At 28.0% G+C, this 25,739-nt stretch overlaps 2 protein-coding genes across 4 annotated transcripts in view; both read left to right on the top strand.

Moving 5' to 3' along the window:
• The first annotated feature begins 1,528 nt into the window (after window positions 1-1,528).
• The window catches only part of LOC140890712 (uncharacterized), a 77,901-nt gene continuing 53,690 nt past the window's right edge, over window positions 1,529-25,739 (top strand). Inside the window, exons 1-2 of one of the 2 annotated variants that reach the window (XM_073298717.1) lie at window positions 1,529-1,755; window positions 1,859-2,053. In XM_073298717.1, coding sequence (XP_073154818.1) covers window positions 1,632-1,755; window positions 1,859-2,053 — 319 coding nt within the window. In that variant the 5' untranslated portion in view covers window positions 1,529-1,631. Of the gene's footprint in view, window positions 1,756-1,858; window positions 2,478-25,739 lie in introns of those variants that run through there. The other variant, XM_073298726.1, reaches the window with a different exon arrangement.
• LOC140875427 (uncharacterized) lies at window positions 5,936-6,860 on the top strand. Of its 2 annotated transcripts, XM_073279105.1 has the most exons (4): window positions 5,936-6,132; window positions 6,276-6,488; window positions 6,531-6,601; window positions 6,639-6,860. In XM_073279105.1, exons 1-3 carry the CDS (start codon window positions 6,015-6,017, stop codon window positions 6,578-6,580), a joined length of 381 nt encoding a protein of 126 aa, XP_073135206.1. In that variant the 5' UTR covers window positions 5,936-6,014; the 3' UTR covers window positions 6,581-6,601; window positions 6,639-6,860. The 2 variants fall into 2 exon arrangements, with proteins under 2 accessions (XP_073135206.1, XP_073135205.1); XM_073279104.1 differs by having other exon boundaries at window positions 5,937-6,132; window positions 6,531-6,860.

The following is a 25,739-nucleotide window of genomic DNA, read 5'->3' on the forward strand; positions in this document are numbered from 1 at the left end:
CATAATTGTTGCAGAAAATAAACTGAAATATAAAATCAAATTTATGTAATTAAAACACACGTATGCGATATTTTTGATGATATTTTCTTTCGAAGATGTTTGAATTCAAGAGTTTTAGAGATTTAAAGAATGTGGATGTAATCGATAATATAATTTTTTTTTGTTTAATTTTTAGTTTTTTATTAGTTGTAATTTTTAACTTATGTTTTATTAATCTAACACATTTCTTATCATTTTAAATTTTATTTCTAGACATTGAAAAAATGGTATCAAGAGATTTCCTACAAAATAAATAAATATTTAAGTAAAAAAATTATTAAATTTTTCATTGAAGATTTAGTTTAAATTCTATTTTTCTTATCTTTCTCATTTTATTGGTGGTGAGTTATTTTTTTATATATTTTTTTTTTTGTCAAAAACAATAAGTTACCATATACTTTGCAGGAAGAATTTGTTTTTTAATTATACAATATATAATATTTCATTTTGCTAATTTGTATTTTATTTATTTTTTTAAAATGTCATACTTACTAATATTTATCATTAATTATTAAAATAATATATCGCGGTGTATCGCACGGATAATATAATATAAGAGATCTTTTGGCTTATAAAATACAACTATTTGTGGAGACATGGTCTAGTACACACCTGCATGCACATTAATTATATACGTACTACTGCACCCACACATCTGTAATGGGTATTCATTTTCGACATACTTTTCCATTTAATACTCTGACAACGGTAGTTGTGTTTACATCTCGAATTGTAAATACATTGGCCAGCATATATGATGGGGTGAAGCATACATAGCTACGCACCAAATCCAGAATTTTCTGAAATTTACCATTAATATATACAACCAACAGTTATACGTGCGTACCAAGAAACAATTTGGCATGATATATATATCTAATATTACAGACCAACATGAAACAAATCAGTCTTTTTTTTATACAATGGAGGTGATTATTTACCTGAACTTAACCTGACTCACTAAACATCGGCTCAGATCGTCGATGAGATTCGAACATGAAACAACCACTAGGGTTCTTGGGACCTGGAGATTGGAACAAGTATTTGGTTTATTATAAGGAACAAGTTATAATTTTCATGCGTGGTTCTATGAACATATATAGAGTTATCACACGAGATAGCTAGCTAGGGTTGACTTGTGCAAGCTAATTAAAGACATAATTTTTCCAACAGTATTAGATTTGAATCAAGAAGATGAGAGAAAATTGAGTTATGCGCGCGTGTAGAAAATATGTCCACATCCCTAATACAGACAATAGAAAAAGGAACAAATTAAATTACATAACTACTAATTAACCAACTGACTGTTAACTAAAGGTAGTTGATTAAAAGTCTTGATGACGTAATTATAAAAAAACAGCCAACCAAATCCAAGGCCTACTAGCTCGTGTGACCCTAGCTCTTAATTAATATATAATATATTCATATTTATATATATATATATATATATATATATATATAGATTATCATCACATCCCAATTTTGTACCTATAAATAGAGACTCGAATGTGCCTACATTCTCATCCAAAATCATAACCAAATATTTTAGAAAAGTAAATAAATATTTTCAAAGAAATAATTAACATATATATATGGGCTTGAAGGCACTTTTCTTTCTTGGCTTTTTCTTAGCCACATATCTTGTCATTTCCTCCCAAGTAGCTGCAGCTAGGGAATTGGCTGCAGAGGCTTCCACCACTGACTCTGAGGATACTGGTAATTTTAAGTACATTTAATTCTATGTTAAAAACCATGTATAGTGAGATATTATTATAGTGGCACAATTATACAATGTCATGGGTCGTCTATTTTTTCTTAGCAAATGATGATAAAGTCGATAAGACGAATGAAGTCGGGGTAGATCAATATGGAGGATATCCTGGTGGAGGATATGGAGGCTATCCCGGAGGAGGAAGGGGAGGATATCCCGGAGGAGGATATGGAGGATATCCCGGAGGAGGAAGGGGAGGATATCCCGGAGGAGGATATGGAGGCTATCCAGGAGGAGGCCGTGGTGGCTATCCCGGAGGAGGCCGTGGAGGCTACGGTGGCCGCTGCCGATTTGGATGCTGTGGTGGTCGCGGCGGCGGCTACTATGGCGGCGGCGGATGCAGGTGCTGCTACTTTGCCGGTCAAGTACCCGATGCTGATTGGCAAAGCGAGCCTAGAAATTAATATTGATGAATATGTACAACTCCTGCGCTAGCTATCTATATATATATCTTATATCATGCATACTGATGTTTGTTGAAGTTGTTGTATGATACAACCGATGGTGAGAATTGTTAATAAATGTGTGAAAGATTTGCGTTCATCATAGTGGATGAACACGAATCCATACATATTGCAATATGTGCATGTGCATTGTGTACGTTTTACATATCATGTAAGTACTGTTTGTATAATAGTAAAAGATGTAGTTCCTTTCCTATTTGAAATGGCTTCGTTGTTTTTCTTTTGAAGTTAAATGGCTTCGTAGTTTTTTTTATATACTAGTATTTCGCTGCATGCGTAGCGTGCTCTTATCTTTCGTTTTTAACAAAGACAATAAATAATAATTTGTAAAATTTAAAAATAATAAAAATATAATGTTTTTTTAAACAAATATTCACAAAAAAATATATATACTTTATAAAGTGGGTGCTATTTTTGTAAATAAAAAAATATCAAAAGTCACAAAGTGAGTGTCATTTTGATAAGTAATAAAACATCTAATGGCTAAAAAAAAGAAAATAATATAAAATGACTATTTTGCTTAATTTTTGTTTTATTGAAAATTAAATTAGAAGATAATGGTAATTTCAAATCAAATTTCAATAATTAATTGGAAGTTTGTTAATATATATATATATAAACTAAACTTATTTGGATCTAATATCTGATTTATCAACTCCACAAAAATCATATCAATTATGACACTATTTTAATATCGCGCTCATTCATCTATCAATCATTTAATAATTCACATTTCTATTTCATATCACCAATTCATGTGATAATCTCTCCCTACTAAGCACTCACCGACGGCCATTTCACTAAAAAAAAATAATAATAATTTGACCATCTCCCGTGTAATCCAATACACTGCCGAGGGTGATCATATTTTTAAAAAAAATGAAATTTGACCCAAGGCCCTCCCCTAAATCTTCCCCAATAATAATATCATGAGGCAAGTTTGAAATGAACCTGAAAAAAGGAAAATGAAGCTTCCTAATTAATAAAAAAAACATTAAAATGTAAAATTTCCTTTACGTTAATTATTAACTTGTAAAGCAGTCTAATAAAAAAAAAATTAATCATAATTAAATTTATTTTTACAAAATTAGGCTAGTGTCGAAAATTTCCAAAGTCGTAAATATTAATGAAGATCCCAATAATCTATTATTTTGACTTTCGTCAACCCAATCATTTGAAATAGTGATCACATATAGGGCCGCGTACGAATCTGCGTTATATATATATATATGGAAAACATAATAATGAAGAAGAGGTGAGAAAGTAAAAACACAAATAAAATTGGTATATTTATAGGTAATAAAATAAAATAAATAAATAAATAATATATAATATAATATAATATAATATAATATAGATATATATCAAAATTATATATATGCACACAAAATATAGGAATGAGGCGCACCAAGCTGATGTAGCCTAAAATTATTTGTATATGACACGTTGCTTCCGCAAAGTTCGGAGTATCAACAAATCCTTGTATGTTTTCGGTGGAGATCTTTAGTGGGTTGTTCCTACGTCACAAAACAAAGTCAGAGTAGCCGGGAGGGTTTCCGGCCAAGACACTCCGACGCTTAAGTCAATGATTACTCAAGGAATAATAATCAAGAGTAGAGCGTTATAGTGCTAAAAAAAAGTGTGTACCTTAATAATGAGGTGACTTGAGCTATTTATAGATATTCGGAGAGTTTCATGGGTTTGGGCCTCTTATGGGCTTTTGTAAAATTCAGGGCCTGCTTGAATTAAATATATATAATATTTAAATAAGTTGGGCCCAAAAATATTTGGAGTTGACCTTCATTATTGGACTTAGGACCAGTTGAATTTTTAGGTGTAACCTATCACATATATATATCATATAAACTTAGGATGACAATTTCCTTCGAATCCGATGGAGAATTTGATATCCGACCCGAATGGAGGAGGGTATGGAGGCATTTTTTGGACCCGATTAAATAAATGTGTATGAGGATCTTGTATATGGGGATGAAGGAGGATGTAGTAATATCTTATCCATACCCTATCCGATATCCGATTAAATATAAAAATATATATATACATATTAATTTATATTAAATAAATGATAATTTAATTTTTTTGTTGAATTATGTTAGTTGGATGGAACAATGAAAATTATTAGTATAAATCAAATGCTATTTTGTCGAAGTTTTATTTTTTATATAATTCTTAAGTTGTAGATTTTCTTCTATGTTTCATTTTTTTTATTGTTCTCTTAAAAATTTTAGTATAAAAATCTAGTAAATAAGTAGAGTTTTATCAAAATAATTCAAATTTGAAAAAATGTATTTGTATGAAGTATATATATGATAAATGGGGATATGGGTAGGGTATGGATATCTGATCCTCCGACGGATATGAGGATGCAGATGAAATTGAATATCCGATGGGTATTGTATGAGGATGAATTTAATAAATGGGTATGAGGATGGAGACACGATATCCTACCCATACCCGACTCATTGTCATCTCTATATTAACCATTTACAGTTTATATCAAATATGATCATGCATGCTGCAATAATTTTATGAAAATGAGAGATATTATATATATCACAAAAATGGTTCGAAACCAATAAAAATTTTTTGAAATATTTTTTTAGAGTAAAATATGATCTTGATCCAAATCACAAATAATAAGACCAATTATTAACTCAAATCTCCACACCAGCCATGAAAGTAATCTTGATCGGTTAGGCTAGCTAGCCAATTAGATATGAAATTAGGAAATACATGGTACTATAGAATTTGGATGACGTAATTATTAATTCGGGATGGCTTTGATTAATGTAGAGCATTAATCAATTGTTTTGATCAATAAGAACTAGTCAAATTAATATATCGACCTCTGCCACGGAACAAATTTGGACCACATTTTGTATATTTATGACATTTGAACAATGAGATTCAACGTTTTCACATCATTAATTTATACTTGATTCAAGTTTTAAAATAAGTTATTTTTATATTTAATTTCAATTTATTATCTTATTATTATGATCACGTACATCATCTCACGACTGGTAGATGAGATCCTACCTGTATAGGCAATGCCCCAACCTAGATTTAAGGGTTGAGATTTATCAATATATGTGGGGCCTACAATTTATTTAGTGAAACCCACAAATATTGATCAATCTCCACCTTAGATCTATCATTGGGAGTAATGCCATAAGGTAGAATGAAATGATCCCTCACGACTCACGAGTCAAGTGGAACTAGTCGACTGATCTAGTTTGTGATTAAGTCACTAGCTCTCTCTCTGTCTGTCAGTTAATTGAGACGTTGACCTATATATGTGTATGAGTGACAAATTTAATTAAATGCATGCAAGCGCGCGTGGACGTACATATATATATGCAATATCGAACAAGAACGTAGGCCTAACTTCACAATTTGTTAATAGTTGTAATTAATTTAAGCTGCCGCTCGCTCGCGCTGACCTTTGAAATCATTAAAGAATCGGAAGTATTATATAATACATTAATATTCAAAAAATTAATTTAAATGTTAATTGAAGACGTATAACATCTAACAACCAACTATATATATATATAATTATTAGGGGCCTACTCTTAAATAGTTAATCATAAACATATGTATATGATCCTAGCTAGCTATATAGTATTATAAATAGAGACCCGAATGTGCCAACAATATTCTCATCAAAACTTGAAACAAAAAATTTAAATAACACGTACAACTAGTTACGTTCAAAAATGGGTTTGAAGGCGATTTTGTTTCTTGGCTTGTTCTTGGCTACGTTTCTTCTTGTTCTCTCTGAAGTGTCTGCAGCTAGAGAATTGGCTGAGGCTACAGACACTACTCTGGACACAAGTAAGCATCATATCCATGCATACTTATTATATTTGACAATATGAAGAAATATAATCTTAATTTTTTGTTGACATGCATGTTATATTTATAGATGCCAAATCATGCATGTAATACTAGTTATAATATTATTAATTTTTCTGCAGCAAAGAATACGGCTGACAAGACGGATGAGGTTAATGATGCAAAATATCCTGGAGGTGGATATGGAGGGTATCCATATCGTGGTGGTGGTTATGGAGGGTATCCATATCGTGGTGGTTATGGAGGGTATCCATATCGTGGTGGTGGTTATGGAGGGTATCCATATCGTGGTGGTTACGGCGGTTATCGAGGAGGCTACCCTGGATATGGAGGTGGTTACCCTGGTGGAGGCTATGGTGGTGGTTATCCTGGTGGAGGTTATGGTGGTGGTTATCCTGGTGGAGGTTATGGTGGTGGCCACCCTTGACGTGCATGGTTTCGATCGCTTGTTACTATTATATATGCATTGGGCTGGTAATATTCAGTACGAAGTTTGAAGTAGGAAAATATATAATATGGTCTTATAAGTACGTATGTCCCCTGTAAAATAGTCATATATGTTGCTTGAATGTTTGAAAATAAATTGCGAGGGGGTGTCCATGATAGGCACACGTACATAAGGGGATATGCCTCGTGATACACGTGTACAAGTGTGATTGTGTGTTTAAATCCATATATTAATACAGTAATCATGTATCTTTTGTATACATTTTTACATGGATTTCCAGCATTTAATTTACATTATAATAAATAAATAAAGAGTACAACAATAGTAGTGTTGGAGTCGGAGGATTTTGCAGTTGTTGTCTTGAAAAATGTCGGGATACGACTTTAGATAAGAACATAAATTTGATTTGAAATTTTCAGTTGATGCTAGAATTAAACTCTATGTCCTTATGTCCCAAAGTGACAAACATATATAAAGAATCAAAATTGCAGTTTTTTTCTTTAATTTAAGTTAATATTATATCATATAAAGTACCAAAAACGACATGAATTTTAGTTATAAACAAATATTTTTTACGATATTAAAAAAAAATTGGGGTACTTTTAAAACAGTACATAATTACATAAAATATATTAATATTGTTGAATATTTAATTTAATCAATAAAAATTTTTCATTAAAACTTCCATTAATTAGACCATCTCACCGGCCAATTTACGAGATGGATTCACCCAACAAATTGAATATATTTTATGTAAAAAATATTATTTTTCATCACAAATTTAGATCATATCAACATATCTCATAGATATAGATATAAATAAGTCAGATCATTTAAGAAGATACAAGATTTCTCCTCAAATTTTATTTTGTCCCAAAATATTTGTAATCAATATATTTGTCCCCTCAATTACTTGGAAAAAATGTCACCAAGTTAGTTAGATCAATGCTATATACTTCAATTCATAAACAAAGTATTATGCATATTACTTTATTTAATATAATCTGAATTCATAAACAGTTAAACAACTAGAAAAAAAATATATAACAATTATTGTTTAATGAAAAGAAAAACATGTATGCAAATTCACGATTCAAGCAGATAACTAACTCCTACACATTGATAAGTATTTCTATTTATTTATCCATCATTTTACTTAGAAAACCATAACTAAAAGTAAGCATTAATTCGAAAATATAGCCAATAATTGGAAATTCGATATTTAAACTTGAAGTAAAAAACATCCAAAAAAAATTATATTTAAATGTAAATCTATGAATGTAGTTGAAACTGAATCCAATTTAATATCAAAAAGTTTATATAGTGCAAGACATTAACATGCACATCTTTACGTGAAAAAAGTTAAAAGTTAAAAATGTTGCAATTAAATTTGTGAGATCCCGATTCTAATCATCTAATCAAGAGTTAGTCCTATCGATAATCAATCAAAGGCCACAAGATAAGACATTAAATAAATAACAAATTTTTTTTTTCTGATGAATAGTGCTGCGCTCGATCCTAGAAAATTTCAGGATCGAGCGCACCATAATCCTGAACTCACTGCCGAGAAAGATTCATGTGCCGCGCTCGATCCGGAAAAAAGCCAGGATCGAGCGCACCATTTTGTGCAAGTCTCTGCCTCAATATTTTCACGGGCTGCGCTCGATCCCAGCATTTCATATGATCGAGCGCACCCCCCCTGCCCAGAAAATATACAGAACAAGGTATGCCTTTCCTTACAAACTCAATCCAACTCAATCTAACATGCTCAAATCCGAATCCAACAACATGTAATCAACATACAAAGGTAGTTCTAGAGTTATACAATCTCAAACTAATAGAACATGCATCAATCTAAGTTCCATAACCGATACAAAACGAATTCGAATAAAATCTACTTTCGATTACAATTCGACTTCTACAACAACAAGGCCTCACTCTATCAACTCTTCCACCTAGCCATGCGATCTCTGACACGGTCCTGCCCCACCTGTTGCCAAGTACACATACAAACAAAGACAACAGCCGGATAATACGGTGAGAATATAATTTCCAGTAAAAGAGACAAACATGCATATCATAAAACATCTCAAATGAAATGCATCAACTTCCAGATATTCAATTAACAACCATGCAATTCCAAAAGCATATATAAACTCAATTCAGATGCATAAATGCAATGCATGTCTTTAAATCTGGGATTATCAAGTCGGATAATCAAAAGAGTTGCTGCTTTTGCTTTTGGGATCCCGAGGACAAGATCATGTAAACAACTCACCGACTCTCCCGATCGAGGTGGTGCTATGTATCTCCATCCTCTAGACTTTGGTGCGATTATAAGGAGTATGCTAGCACTAGGTGAAACGGCTACACCCAGGCCACTCACAATATAATCCCCAAAACGTCTATCATAAAAGGGTCGTCCTGCCCGCTGCTCAAATCAAGGATTCTTAGCTCAATATGAATGCAATGCAAAACATAACTCAAATAACTCAAATAATCAAATAACATGCAAGTATGTGATTTTTCCGGAACACTCGAATCAAGTCGGATTCGAGTCACACGTTCCATTCCAGTATAACTCATCTTATACCTCTTTTCAACAACGTCGATGCTCCAAACCTGGAAACAACAACGATTCCTCAGTTCAAGATTCAATCAACTTCCTAGTCGATAATAAGAGAATCGATACTATACCGGCTCCAATCTCCAAGTTGCACAAAGCTGCAATCTCGCAACTCCACTGGCCTCAAATCAATCTGTACAAGAAGTCATAAAGGCTCGAGATTAACATACAACTCAATCGAAGGCTTGGCTCAAACAATTCAAACCGATTGACAATCCAAAACTCAAACCGGCGGCATAACGGTTGTATTCATATCAAACCGGAATTGCAGACAGCATAATATCAATCCAAACAACTCATATCAATCAACATTCAACCATAACAATCCAATTCCAACGAATCATAAAACTCAACTTTCGATCATCCCTTCAAAAATCATAACAAATCCAAACGACGCTCTATTTCAAAACCGACAAAGAATAAACGATCAGAACTCTGCCAAGGTCAACATACTAGAAACTCAATCGATTCTAAGGACATCCCAAAACTAGAATGTATCTGATCGTAGAAAAACTTACGATAGAATGAAGCTCTCGCAGCCGTGATCGCTAATCTGCCTTCAGAAATAAATTCCAACGGACGGATCGAGCTCGGGATGAAATCTGGAAAGCTTGGAAGTCGCTTTATCGTCTTCAATGGAGGGAGACGGCTTGGAGGGGAAGGATGAAGTGAAAAGAGAGTCAAATCTTGCTTAAATATCTATTTAAGTCCAAATTTGCGTTTTAGTCCCTGAAAAATCCAAAATTTGCAAAAAGGACCCTGATCAAAATCAAGTCGGCTCTTGAACTCTGTAATCTCCGATTATCTCAAATAAAGTCGATTAAGATAAAATCGGGGCGTTACAAAATTCATAGATATACATCAATGTAGAAAATAACAAAGAATCAAAAATAAAAATATTATTCTTTGACTAATTGGTAGATAAATATATAAAAATTTTATGATCAAGTGGTAATTTAAAATAAATAAATTAAACTAAAATATAATAAAATTGAAGTCATTAATTTTTTTTCTTGAAACATTGAATCCATTAATTAATATAATCATGATACACAAAAAAACACACAAAAAAAACGATGAGTACTATTTATTGAAATGAGCATTATATTTTTAATGAAGAGAAAAACATGTATGCAAATTCATGATTCAAGCAGAGAACTAAATCCTACACTTTGATAAGTAATTTTCTATTTATTTATCCATCATTTTACTTAGAAAATCATTACTAAAATTAAGCATTTGAAAATCTAACCAATAATTGGAAATTTGATATTTAAACTTGAAGTAAAAAACATAAAAAAAATTATATAAATATTTAAATCTATGAATGTAGTTGTAATTTGAATTCATATATAGATATATATCAACGTACAAAATAACAAAAATTCAGAAGTAAAAATATAGTTATTTGAATAATTGATAGATAAAGATATACAATTTTTATGATCAAGTGTTAAGTTAAAATAAATAAATTAAAATAAAATAAAATAAATTTGAAGTCTCTAATTTTTCTTCTTCTTGAAATTGTGAAGCCATTAATTAATATGATCATGATACACAAAAATACACAAAAGACGATGAATATTTATTGAAATGAGCTCATGGAAATTGTTGGGATTTGGCCCAACTATCATTATAATTTTTCAGCACACTTCCAATTCTTATTTAATTCCCCCACTTTTCCCTAATCGGCAGAGAGGGCAGTAGGCGTTCATTCTGCTTCTGTGAGAGTTCCATTCTTTCTGTGTCAAAGTGGCCGACAAACTTTGTGAGAATCTTTCTTCTTTCTGCGTGAAACATGAGGCAACCGATAACACCCATTTTCACCATGATTTCTAATTGGCCAGATCCTTGGAGCACCTTGTCATTTGTGTATAAAAGGAGTCGAGTGATTGAGAGATTAAGGAGGGCGAGAGAGAGTGAGGCAGCCGTTCTTCTCAATTTGCTTCTGAGTGCGAGACCGAGAAAGCTTGAGAGTGTGATGGTGGGGTGTTGACTATGTGTCTTCTCTTCCCCTTGTTTTGTGCTATTTCTATGTGTTGCTGTCCTCTCTCTCGTTCGTGTGTTGGTTCGGGCGTTCCTACTTTGTGTAGGGGCAGTGGGATTTGTTAGGACGTGGGAGTTCTTTGCGGTCTTCGCCGTGGATTGATGTGTGATTCAGAGAGTTGTAGTGTTTGAGCCCCGAAAGCTTTGAGTTTGCTCACGTTATTGTTACTGCTCTTGTGTTGTTTTCTTTGTGTTTTTGTGTTCCACATGTTAGTGCAGGTTAAAACGGAGGAAGGCGATCGAAATCAGAAGCTAAAATTGGATAGGGACAAGCATGAAATCCCAACAGTGGTATCAGAGATACGGGTTGAAGTTGTTCGTCATACCGAGGCGTTGGGTGCTGCCTTTTGTTGGTTGATGTCCGTTAGTTGTCGTCGCCGCCGAGTGCCGATGTTCCCGTTGGATGCTGCCAAAGATGGACGTTGGGTCCGTACATCGCGCTGGAATTTTGGTTTGTTGGAATCGAAACTCTTGCGATGAGTTTTGCCCTGATATATTGGTTGGAACCTCTTTTACTGCTTTAGTAGCCTAACCGCTTGGTGTGGATGCTATGTGCTGGGATTTGTTACTGGTAGAAGCCTAGGATGTATGTGCTTGGTGGTTAATGTTGTGTTTTCATCTCGCCTTTGTTATTGGATACTATCGTGTTTCCATGATTGGTCACTGTTGTGTTTCCATCTCCGTGTTGTTTTCGATGTGTTTCTTTGTGATTCACATGTGTCTTTGAGATTATCTGCATTTTTCTGTGTGAAATCTGCTAGCTTGTTTTTATTATTTTTCTGTGTGAAAAATATTTATGACTAGATATTTTTCATAACTTGTCTCGGCTCCAAACAAGGTGAAGCATTTACCTGGTTTAAGTCATGATTCTGAAAATGTTGAAAAGTTTAAACAGTCTGAAAATTTTAAACTTTGATATTTTTTGACAGTTGTGTTCTGTTTGGATGTAGTGTTGTAGCTTTATTTTGTGTTCGCTGCATATTGGTTTTTTGTACTAACTATGTATTTTCTGTGTGGGACGATGATGATGGCTGTAGGTGACTCTTCAACCTAGTGAACCGACGTTGGGCCAAAAAGTTGGAGATTGCTGGGCTTTGGCCCAACCATCATTATAATTTCCCAGCCCACTTCCAAGCCTTTATTTAATTCCCCCCTTTTCCCTAATCGGCAGAGAGGGCAGTAGGTGTTCCTTCTGCTTCTGTGAGAGTTCCATTCTTTCTATGTGAAAGTGGCCGACAAACTTTGTGAGAATCTTTCTTCTTTCTGCGTGAAACATGGGGCAGCCGATAACACCCATTTTCACCGTGATTTCTGGGCTGCCAAATCCTTGGAGTGCCTTGTCATTTGTGTATAAAAGGAGTCGAGTGATTGAGAGATTAAAGAGGGCGAGAGAGAGTGAGGCGGTCGTTCTTCTCAATCTGCTGCTGAGTGCGAGACCGAGAGAGCTTGAGAGTGTGATGGTGGAGTGTTGACTGTGTGTCTTCTCTTCCCCTTGCTTTGTGTTATTTCTATGTGTTGTTGCCCTCTCTCTCATTCTTGTGTTGGTTCCGGCATTCCTACTGTGTGTAGGGGCAGTGGGATTGGTTAAGGCGTGAGAGTTTTTTGCGGTCTTCGCCGTGGATTGATGTGTGATTCGGATAGTCGTAGCATCTGAGCCCCGGAAGCTTTGAGTTTACTCACGTTATTGTTACTGCTCTTGTGTTGTTTTCTTTGTGTTTTTTTGATCCACATGTTAGTGCAGGTTAAAACAGTGAAAGGCGATCAAAATCGGAAGAAAAAACGGGACGGGGACAAGCATGAATTCCCAACAGAAATTTAATATCATACTAAATTAACAAATTAATTAAATTACTTAAACAACCTCATATTAAGACAAAAGCCTAAGGAATACAAGGATAAAAATGTAAATTTATAATCAAAAGATCACTTTTAAATATATATATATATATATATATATATATATATATATATTGTCTTTCTTAAAAGTTAAATATATAATAAAAATATTATGTTAAAAAATAGACTAAAAACATTGTGAGCACGATAAAAATTAAAATAGATTCACAAAATTAATAATTTTTTATATTTATATTAGACAAAAAAATTAAGGTAACTTTTAATTAATAACCAAAGTGTCCCTTTTACAGATATATAGATACAGACAAATAAATTAAGATCTAACTTTCAATTAATATTTTTTTTAGTTTAGGACATGAATTAAATATTAACAATTAATTTGACTTGAATAAAAATAAATAAATGGATACAAAAAATGATATGAATTAAATATTAACAATTAATCTGCGTTAAATAAATAAATTGATTAATCTATATAATGAAATGAAAAACCTTAAAAAAACTTGAAAATGACAAAAATATTAATCATTAAATGAAACAATGAGGACAAAATTGTAAATTCATAATCAAAAGTGTCACTTTTAGATATAAATATAAATAAATATAAAATATAGATTTAATTAGGACATGAATTAAATATTAATAATTAATTTATCTTGAATTAAAAAATGAACAAAAAAATGATATGACTTAAATATTAACAATTAATCTACCTTGAATGAATAAAATGATTAATCTATAAAATAACATGAAAAACCTTTAAAAAACCTTGAAAATGACGAAAATAAGTTTTTTTTTTCTTAAAAGTTAATAAAAATAGAATATTAAAAAAATTAGACTAAAAACATTTTGAGCACAATAAAAATTAAAATAAGTTCACAAAATTAATAATTTTTTAGATTTATAATCAAAATTTTCACTTTTAAATAGGAAAAATTTATTTTTTGGTTATGTATGTTTGTCACTTTGCGATTTCAGTCCTTTATAATTTCATATTTCAGTTTTAGTCAACTATTTTTATTTTTTTTGGCAATTTTAGTCCTTTTCCGACGTGGCGCTGATGTGACACAAATTCAGTGCTGATGTGGAGCTGACGTGCACAGTGCCACGTAAACATTTTTGAATAAAAAGGATCGAAATTGCCAAAAATCAGAACATGCAGAACTAAAACTGAAATGTGAAAACATACAGGACCAAAATCGCAAAGTGACAAACATATACGACTAAATTTGCAATTTTTTTCTTTTAAATATTAATAAATATAGAATATATATTTAGGACATGAATTAAATATCAACCATTAATTTATCTTGAATAAATAAATGAACACAAAAAATGATATGAATAAAATATTAACAATTAATTTACCTTGAATAAACAAATTGATTAATCTATAAAATGACTTATAAAACCTTGGAAAGGAAAAAATAATAAACTTTTTTTTTCTTTAAATTAAAATAATAAAAATATTATGATAAAGAAAGTAGATTAAAAACATTGCGAGCGCGATAAAAATTAAAATAAGTTCAAAAAATTAATAATTTTAGATTTATATTAAACAAAAAAATTAAGATAACTTTCAATTAATAACCAAAGTGCCATTTTTATTGATATAGATAGATATATGTAGACAAAAAAATATTAAGATAACTTTCAATTAATAATTTTTAGTTTAGGACATGAATTAAATATTAATAATTAATTTGTCTTCAATAAAAATAAATAAATATACACAAACTAAATATGAAATAAATATTAACAATCAATCTATTTTAAATAAATAAATTGACTAATTTATAAAATGACATGAGAAACTTTAAAAAACCTTGAAAATGACAAAAATATTAATTATGAAATGAAATAATGAGGAAAAAATTGAAAATTCATGATCAAAAGTGTCACTTTTAAATATAAAAAATATATAGAATATAGATTTAGGATATGAATTAAATATTAACAACTAATTTACCTTTAATAAATAAATGGATACAAAAAATGATATGAATTAAATATTAAAAATATTAATCTTCCTTGGATAAATAAGTTGATTAATCTATAAAATGACATAAAATTTTTTTAAAAAAAATCTCGGAAATGACAGATATATTAATTATTAAATGAAATACTGAGGACAAAAATGTAAATTCAGTTATTTTAAACAAACAAAAAAATGAAATATATTAAGATTTTTTTTGAGAGAGAAATATATATTTGACCTTTTATCTATTTTTTAGCGTAATATTTCATCGTACCATATGCACTACCTAATTTACATAACAATTTTTGCATTATCTTTGACTCAGAACCTTACAACATACACATGCTTTGCGTTTTACCTACCACTCATTGTTTTGACATGTCCTACCTAATTAAATATCACCAAAAACTAATGTTATAACCTAATTTGTAACATAAGAACATATTAAATTAATTTTTTTAGTGGCATATTAAATTAAATGTTGTATATATATTCTGTGTGTTTTTGTGTATTTTCTACTTCAAATTTTAGCATCTATCTTATAATACATCCTTGCAAAAATATGGTACTGATCAAGATGGTTTTGCTTTTTATGACCATCCAAATATTGGAGACTTTTCTTCTACTGCACCCCATGCAATCAACACACAACTCATTGATCGTTATTCTATCTTTTCTCCCTTCTACAATAAAATATTTCCATTGCAGATTGTTGGAAAATGAATTAAAAAGCTCACAAACCAGGGTGGAGTACTTACAAGCATGAGAAATGTTCGTAGGAACATGTCAAAATCTGGAGTCACAACTCTCTTATTTCAATATATATCCTGGCTTAACTTTTTTGACCGAGGCATACATAGGTAATCTTCGAATCCGCCAGTACTCCATGATGGACACTGGGAGTGATTTATTATGGGTTCATAGCACCCTATGCAATTAGTGCATGTTTAATTTTAGTAACATATATTATCCATACTTTTGTGGATTTTCGTGAAGTGCAATGATATATCCCAGCGTGTATAAATTTTCAAAGCAAGACCATATGTAACCCTGCAGAAGAAAACTCTCTTTGTCATTTTTATATTGTGTATGCAGATAAAATGGATGTCTCTGGTAATTTGGCCTTGGAAAGTTTCACATTTGTGACCCAATAAGATATTACAATTAGTTCCGAACATAAAATTTGGGTATGCAACTGGCATATCACGAGACAATATGTATGAGATACATGGAATAATTGGACTCCAAGCAACCAGTACATATGCTTTGGTGTCTCTGTTTGGAAGAAAATTCTCCTATTGAATTGCAGTATTAGACATCCCGACTATAAATACAATCACTTGTTCCTTGGCAGCGCAGTAGTTCTTCAAGGTTATTCAACCCCAACAAATATCAGTTACTGAGGTTATCACTAGTCACTGTCGAAGGAATATCACTCGATCAAAAACAACTTGAAATTGATGAAAAAGAAGTATAAATCCAATGTTGTTATTGACTCCGGCTCGACATTATCTAATGTCGAGGAAATTTGATATGAATCGATATTGGAGGAGGTGGATAACTTGATGGACGGAATCCTAAATTCTATGAATATTGAAGATGACAAATTATGCTACCATGGTAATATTGATGGAGACCTACAAGGATTTCCTCTTTTGACATTTCATTTTTCCGAAAAAGCTGATTTAAATATAGGAGTGGAATAAACGAACCCATCTTTTTCTTGGTCATTCGTAGAAACTTTGGTATACAATATCCTAATATAATAGGAGTGTTAGCTCAACAATACTATAATGTTGGCTTTGATTTAGATGGCAATAGGATTTATTTTCAAAACATAGACTGTGATGCATTAGAACATAATTCTATATTTTATAGGTATATTTCTGATCCATCGTATCTATTATTCTTATCATATCGTTTTCAAAACTAAAAAATTGATAACTTAAATTCTAAAAGTAAAAATATTTGTTTCCTTTATCATGTATACTAGATATAAAGATTGAAATATTTATTAATTGATCAGATACCGAATAATTTCTACAAAACTCCTTTGTCTAATAAAAATTATATATTTTTATTTATTTTAAAACCGTGTAAATATATAATTTATAATTTATTTACAATCACTACATCTTGATTATCCTCGATCCCCTTTCATGTTATTATCTCAACAAATTGAACAAAAATGCATGTAGGAATACTGTAATTTTAAGAGTCATATGTAACACAAACGTGTAAGACTCCATGTACATATAACATTATCCAAAAATAAATTAATTGCAGCGGGTGATGATATATTAATGATGATCAATATAATGGTATCCCATTCTTAAGATTTTGCATGCTTCTTACCATCGGATTTCTTGTCTTCATTCAAAATATTAAAATAAAAATAAAATTCTTAGATACGATATATATGGATAAGTTAATATATCATGAGAATATCGAAGATAAGGAAAAATAGCAATTTATTGGAAAGCATCCAATTTTTTTTTTTTTTTTTTTTATCATCATATCATCGATCTCAAGATTATTATCTTAATTAATCAATAATATGGTTTGTGGTTGTATAATACATAATCTCATCGGCTTGTCTTCCCCACTTGTGCTTAATTTGATGGCAGGGTAGGTGCCCGCGGTGGGGGGACATATGGAGGAAACGGTGGGATGATGTTGGGTTTTGAACCTGGAGTGGTCGTGCCCCCATTGGAAGATTCGGAGACGGCTTAACCGGTTCTAGCTTAATGCCACCATAAGAAGTAAAATCAGCCATGCAATGAGGTATGACGGCCAAGACAAATAATAATCCTATCAACATTAAAAAGTATTTTACGCTAGACATGGTTTGCTGTTGAATAAATATGTAGATTGTGAATTTGATGGTGATCAAATAAGTGGTTGAAGGTCACATTTTTATATGAGGGTGAGACCAATTCTTTCAATACAAATGTCTCTCTAGCTTCTTGTATGTAAACAAATGCTTGTTTACACACACACATTTGGACCACATCACATTTAAACCAAGTGTAATCCTCTCCTACACTTCCTCCTACATTTCCTCCTACACATTTAAATTTAGTAAATTAATATTTTACTACTACTAAAATTAAGCAATATATCTTTTTCACTTCTTACCAATATTATAATAAAATAATATCTAGTATTTATAGAAATATTGACACATAAAATTTTTTTATTGCTGTAAATAAATTTTATTTTGCTTAAAAAAACTATTTATAATACTATATATGATTATAATTATAAATACATATTTTTATACACGTATATACATTCATAAAAAAAATTAAAAACATTATTCAAAATCTAAGATATCAAAAATTACTTTAATATTTTAACTTAAACTTGGAAAAATAATTATAATATAATAAAATATTATAAGAACATTTAATTTTTTTTTTGAGAGAATAAGAACATTTAAAACCAAGAAGAAGTTGCTAAAACCCAAAGTATAGACCAATACTCGCCTGAAAAATAGATCAAGATATATCATGACTTACAAAACCGAAAGTTGGTGTGTTTTATTTATTATGTTATATTATTAGGATAAAGATATTTTTGAAATTATATCATATTTTATATTTATCCTAATAATTTAGGATTTACCAAATTAGTATAATTTAAAATTTTTGATGATTGGAGTGATAATATTCGTTCAATTTTATATATTTGTTTGTTTGTTTTTTTTTTTTTCGTATGTTGAATTTAATATGTTTTGTTTAAGTTAGTTTAATTGATTTTAATAAGCATAAAATGAGTATTGTAATAATTCAAGAAGAAATTGAAATTATGTATAAAGATTTTTTTATCCAAAATTTTAGATTTAAGAAATTTAATTAAAAAATTGAAAAAATCGATATCCATAATCATATAATTTTTCTAATATTTTATTATAAGTTTAATTGCAATATAATTTAGTTTAGTTAAAAATTTTGATATCTAATTAAATTTTAATCAATGTTTTTATTTTTCTCTAAATGTATGTATACGTATAAACAAATTTGTTTAAAAGAATATATATTATTTTAGTGTAAATAGTTTTTAAGTAAAATAAAATTTATTTAATGCAACCATTTTTATTATATGACAATATTTCCATAAGAACTAGATATCATTGAATTATAATAAAGGTAAGAAGTGAAAGAGAGATATAATGGTTAGTTTCAGTGGTAAAAAAATATAAAATATTATTACTAAATTTAAATGTGTAGGAGGAAATGTAGGAGGAAGTGTAGGAGAGGATTGCATTTGCATTTAAACACTCTTTGAATTTGAGTTTATTTGCAATTCCTGGATTTATCGTTTTTCGTTCTCCAATATTTCTAATTCAAATATAATATTATATCTGCATGTATATTCTAAGCGTTATCCAATTCTTCGAATATTGGGTTAATTATTTGTTCTTTATTCAATGAATTTTATTTTTTTCTAGACAATATTATTTGTCCTTTATCTACATAATTAAATATGGTATCAAAAGATTGTATAAGACGCACGACACGAACGATCAATTTGCCCAAGTTGCATTGAAATTAAATTCCATGTTTAAATGCTGCGGACCCATATTGCCAGTAGTCTCAGCCGACGTTCTTTCTTTTAATTTCCCATCTGTAGAAGACAAGTTCGTACATAATGCCAATCTAAATATTTTATTTGTGGATGGATAGTAAATTTAATTTTCAAAAAAGATAATATTCATGTATTAAGCAATTCCTTAAAATTAGGGAAAACTAACATTTTTGGCCATGTAACCTTACCTTGTTAAATTTTGTTTTTGATCATTAGAGCTGATCAAATTTAATGAAAACCCGCCCAATATGTTCAGTTTTTTCATCAAAACCGCGGTTGGAAAAAAAATAGCAAATCGCACCGCATAATATGGTGTGGTGGCAATTTTAGTGGAAAACCGCACCGGTCGCATCGTATAAATAAATACTTTAAAATTATTTATGATATATTAATATAATCATGAATATCGTTTATATAATTTATTTTAAATTTAATAAAGTGATTCAAATGAAACATTGCCATGTCTATATCTAATTATAATACCATAATAATGACATAAATTCGAAATTTATGTACTGAAAAAAGAGACTATATAATATATCATCTATATCTATATATATATATATATAATAACTGAGTTTTTGCCAAATATAGTAAAATCCCGCCAAAAATATTAAGTTGAAAAAGGAAACAAACTAAACTTATTTCTATTTATATTATTATAAATGCAACGAAATGGTCAAATCTTTTCATATATTATATATATAAATATATAATTTATAAAGATAACTCATATAATTGACTCAAATTACATATTTTATAATGTTTTGATTTACTAAATAAATATACACTTTCAAATGTATATAAATAAATACTAAAAATATAATAATAAATAAATAAATTTTCATTATAAAATTTGCTTAATCAATCTATAGAAATTTATTAATTTTAAGTATCCGTATATATCAATTTTTTTTAAAAAATAATTACATATAAAATATAACTTAAATAAAATAATTACTTAGTTTTCTTTTAACATTTAAAAGTCTTTTAATTTCGGAAATTAAATTTTCTTAAACACAATATAATATTATATATAATAATATGAAATTTTGACCACAAATGAAAAATGAGCATTATTAACAGAAAATTTTTATTAGTTTGCAATATTTACCATATTTATGAGTTTCAAATTTGATTTATTTTAGATAATGCTTAAATAGACCGAACAATTTTCCTTGATTACTTTACATTCTTATTTTAATTGAAATAACTATTTTATATATATATATATATATATATATATATATATATATATATATATATAGAATTCTTTTATGGTGCCCAACACTATATGCCCACTTCATGTCCACCATGTACAAGTCAACTCATCTATTGTACATGGTGGGCATGAAGTGGGCATATAGTGTTGGACATCATAAAAGGATTCACATCTATATATATATAATAACTGAATTTTTGCCAAATATAGTAAAATCCCGCCAAAAACTTTAAGCTAAAATAGGAAACAAGCTTTATTTAATTCTATTTATATGTTTTATGCACCGAAATTTATTTTAAATATTACTTAGAAATAGTTGTCATTTTCATATATATCTATATATATAATGCACAAATATAATTGATTCAAATTAACTTACTTTATAATAATTTTATTTGCCAAAAACTTACGCTTAAAGTGGTAGATATTAATTAATACTATAAATATAATAATAAATCAATTTTCAATTTAAAATTTGCTTAATCACTTTATAAAAAATAATTAATTATTTGAGTCCATATATATTTCAAAATATCTTACAATACTATAAATAATAATGTACAAATGTATTATATAACAATTTATTTCATTTAGTATTTCGAATTTGCTTCATAAACAATTTTATACGGAACTAAATTCATCTGAAAACATGCTTCCAATGCCAACGAACAAACTTTTCAAACAATTATCATATATATGTGAAATCTTCAATAAATGCTATATATATATTATATAACAACAACAACAACAACAACAACAATAATAATAATAATAATAATACAACAAAATTTTGCAGACTTCCCAATTATATATAAAATTTTCAATAAATGATAAAATTTTTGTAATTTAGAATTAAAATTTATATGAGTCAAAATTCGTCTGAAAATTTTGAAACAAATTACCAAATCAAATTTTGAAACAAATGACCGCATATATGTGAAATTTTAATAAATTCTAAATTTTTATAATAATACAACGAATTTAGAATATTTCTCAATTACATATAAAATGTTCCATAAATAATACAATTTACCTAATTTAGAATTAAAATTTAGAAATTTTACAGAATTAAGGAGGTTCATTTTTCTTTAAAAAAAAAGTTTATGTTAGAATACAGAAGATAATATTATTCGCAGAAAAATTTGATTCGTTTTAAAATATTTTCCATATTTATGAGAAATACTTATATCATTTGAGATAATCTTTAAATGGACATATCAATTTTGTGTGATTACATTAAATTCTTTATCTTGGTTGATATAACTCTTATTAATAAAAAGAATATAAAAGATATTATAAAAATCATATATTATTTTTCTATTAGAATTTTTAAAAATAAATATTTTTCAAAAAATTCAAATTTTTTGTCGATTAATAAATTTGATTAAAAATGATAATTATTTTTTAGAATATGTTAAGTAAATTTATATCAAGGTTCTAATTAAGATACGTAATATAGATTTATGGAAAGTCAATATACCAAATATTCTAGACGACGCTCTTTTAAAAATTTTGAAAATGTAATATTTTATAAAACAAATGTTTTCGAAATAAAAAAATCATAATTTTCCGTCAAATATATTTGAATTCAAGAAATTTAAATATTTGACGAACACAGAAGTCATCGACGAATCAAAATTTTTTGTCATGTTTAATCTTGAAGTGTCGTGTAATTAAATGATCTTAGCATGCATTTATTATTATATTTTAATTTGTGTTAATTTATCACTTTATTTTTCTAGATGTGATTGGGGTAAATATTGTTATTTTAATATCTTATTTTTATGGTGATTATGAATTTGAATTCTTATATATTCCATATATATTTATAATTTTTTAGGCACCACAAGTTAGCATGCACTTTGTGGGGAAGTTTCATGGATAAAATGATGATATTTTTTGATACAATTGGTGATGATCCTGTATTGAAAATAATTGGTGATCAATCACATAAATTTAAAAATATTTATATACACATAAAAAAAATACGATGTAGATCATATATTGTAATTTAGCTTTTTTCAACAAGAGAAGTCGCATGCTGTAATTTAGCTTTTAAAAAATATTTCATCAAATAATTTATTAAATTAAAAATATTTATATAACACACATAAAATACATTTTTTTTCTTATTAGTTTTTTTATGGTAAAAGAAAATATTTTTAATTTTGTCTGCATTGAAAATAAAAATAATAGAAGAAGAAAACTTAAAAATAAATTTACATTATTTTTTATTATAATAGAAATAATATTTATCTGGTTTTATGAGAATATATACTTTTGAAAGATAACTACACAAAACACTAAAAAAAACAATAATAAAATATAGTCCATAATTTTTTACCATAGATTTTTTTAACAAGATAATTATTTTTTTAAATTTTAATATTCATTATAAAATTTTTCCCTATCAATTATCTAATTTCGCTCTTTAAGAAAACTAAAAACAAATATAATAAAAAATATTTGCAATTAAAAACACATATAAAAGAAAAATATGATAGATTAAACAAAGATAATTTATTAATGAACATATTTTTGATCTTTAAATTTGAAGAAAAGTATAATATTCAATCTTATTAGTTAAAATTTATAATTTTAAACCATTTATAATTTTTAAACTCCGAACAAATTGTAATTTTTTTTTTATTTTTTGCAAAAAGTTTATTGTTAAAAAACTTTTATATTTGGTTTTTGTGTATATACACTTAACAATTTTTATAATCTTACCAAATTAAATAAATTTAACTATATGAAAATTTTACCCACTATATTAAATTAAAATAATAAAAAATTTTAAATATGATTTGTATATTGTTATTTTGGTCTATTAAAAAATAAATTTAAATAGTTTCCTTTTATACATTGTTAAAAATGGGTTAATTAAAGTATGAAACAATATTTTTTAGAATTATAAGATTTTGTGGGACATTACGTTTTAAAATCCTAAAGAGTTGTAGTATATAATAATACTAGAGAGAAATAGAAAATCCAAAATTATATTGAAGATACCATAATTTGGTCGCCAAAATTATCTATATATACTTAAGGGCAACAAACCGTATCGTACCAAAAATATGTCATATCGAAAAATATTGAATAAAAATTTTTTATACCGATACCGCACCAAAAATTTTGATATATACCGAAATCGGTGTACCGAAAATTTTGATACATATAATTATCATAACGATTATACCAAAATTTTACGATATACAGAGATTTAGATACGTATTGATCGGTATATATATTCAACTTTATACAAAAAAAACTTTATATTTTTTAAAAGTTATAAATATATGATATTATTAAATTTTAAATATATTCATTATATTTTATCAATATTTTTAAAGATATTCAAACGATTATACTTATTACCTATATATTTAATCATTAAATCTATATATAATAACTGAGTTTTTGCCATTTTTGGCAAAATCCCGCCAAAATCATATTGTTAAAAACGGAAATCAAACATTCCATAATTAAATCACAATATTCATTTAATTAAAAATTACAAAATCTTTGCATCTTTTTATATACATATATATACATTAATAATTCCATAATCTTTGCATCTTTTTATATAAATATATTTTTTTATATACATACATGTATATTTACAATATTTATTTTTCAAAATATTTTTGAAAATCATGAATGATTTAAAATAAATTCCAAAGATTCGAAAAATGTTTAATATAAATGTAAACATAAATATATATATATAAACATATAAACATCATTTCGTAAATTATATATTATTTTTTAATTACGTATGAATATTTACATATATTTATATACAAATATATAATTTCGTAGTCTTTATGTATATTTCCGTAATCTTTGTGTGCGTGTAGATATATATATATATATATATATATATATATATATATAATTTCGTAAATAAAAACCATACAAAATCATGAAATATTTCTCAGCCCGTAATTAATTAAATACTATAAAATCTAAAAAATAAAAAAATATATAAAACATTTCCGATCTTGATTACGAAATTAAATCACAATATTAATATACATTCCATAATATTTGCATCTATTTATATATATATATATATATATATATATCCAATTAAAATTACACAACATTATTTACATTATTATCTGATTTCAGCATTCCTTTGATAATATTTGTTTTCAAAAAAAATTTAAAAATCATAAATAAACATTTAAAATAAAATCCAACCTAAGATTCGAAAAATGAAAATTTGCAGAACAAAACCGAAAAAAAAAGATTGATTTAAAAAAATCACACTTCTACAAATTATTAAATATGTTATTTTATATTTGGCATATTTTGATTACGCATGAATCTTTACAAAACATTCAAATTCCAAACTTAATCACAATATTATGTAATTAAAAATTAAATAATATTTGCATTTTTAATTCCGTATAAAAAACCATACAAAATAACAACCGTAATTAAAACTATACAAAATCACTATTGACTTCTCGGCCCATTCTTAAATACAATAAACTCTTAAAAATAACAAAAAAAATAAAATATTTCCGATTTTGATTACGGAATTAAATCACAATATTTATATAATTAAACATTACGTAATATTGGCATCTATTTATGTATATATATATATATATATATATATATATATATATATATATCCAATTAAAATTACACAACATGATTTACATTATTCCCTGATTTCAGCATTCCTTTGATAATATTTGCTTCAAAAAAATTTAAAAATCACAAAGAAACATTTAAAATAAAATTCAACCTAAGATTCGAAAATGGAATTTTTCAGAACAAAAACGGAAAAAGATGGTTTTAAAAA

Source organism: Henckelia pumila, chromosome 1 (assembly GCF_033568475.1).
Source record: "Henckelia pumila isolate YLH828 chromosome 1, ASM3356847v2, whole genome shotgun sequence".
Taxonomy (NCBI): domain Eukaryota; kingdom Viridiplantae; phylum Streptophyta; class Magnoliopsida; order Lamiales; family Gesneriaceae; genus Henckelia; species Henckelia pumila.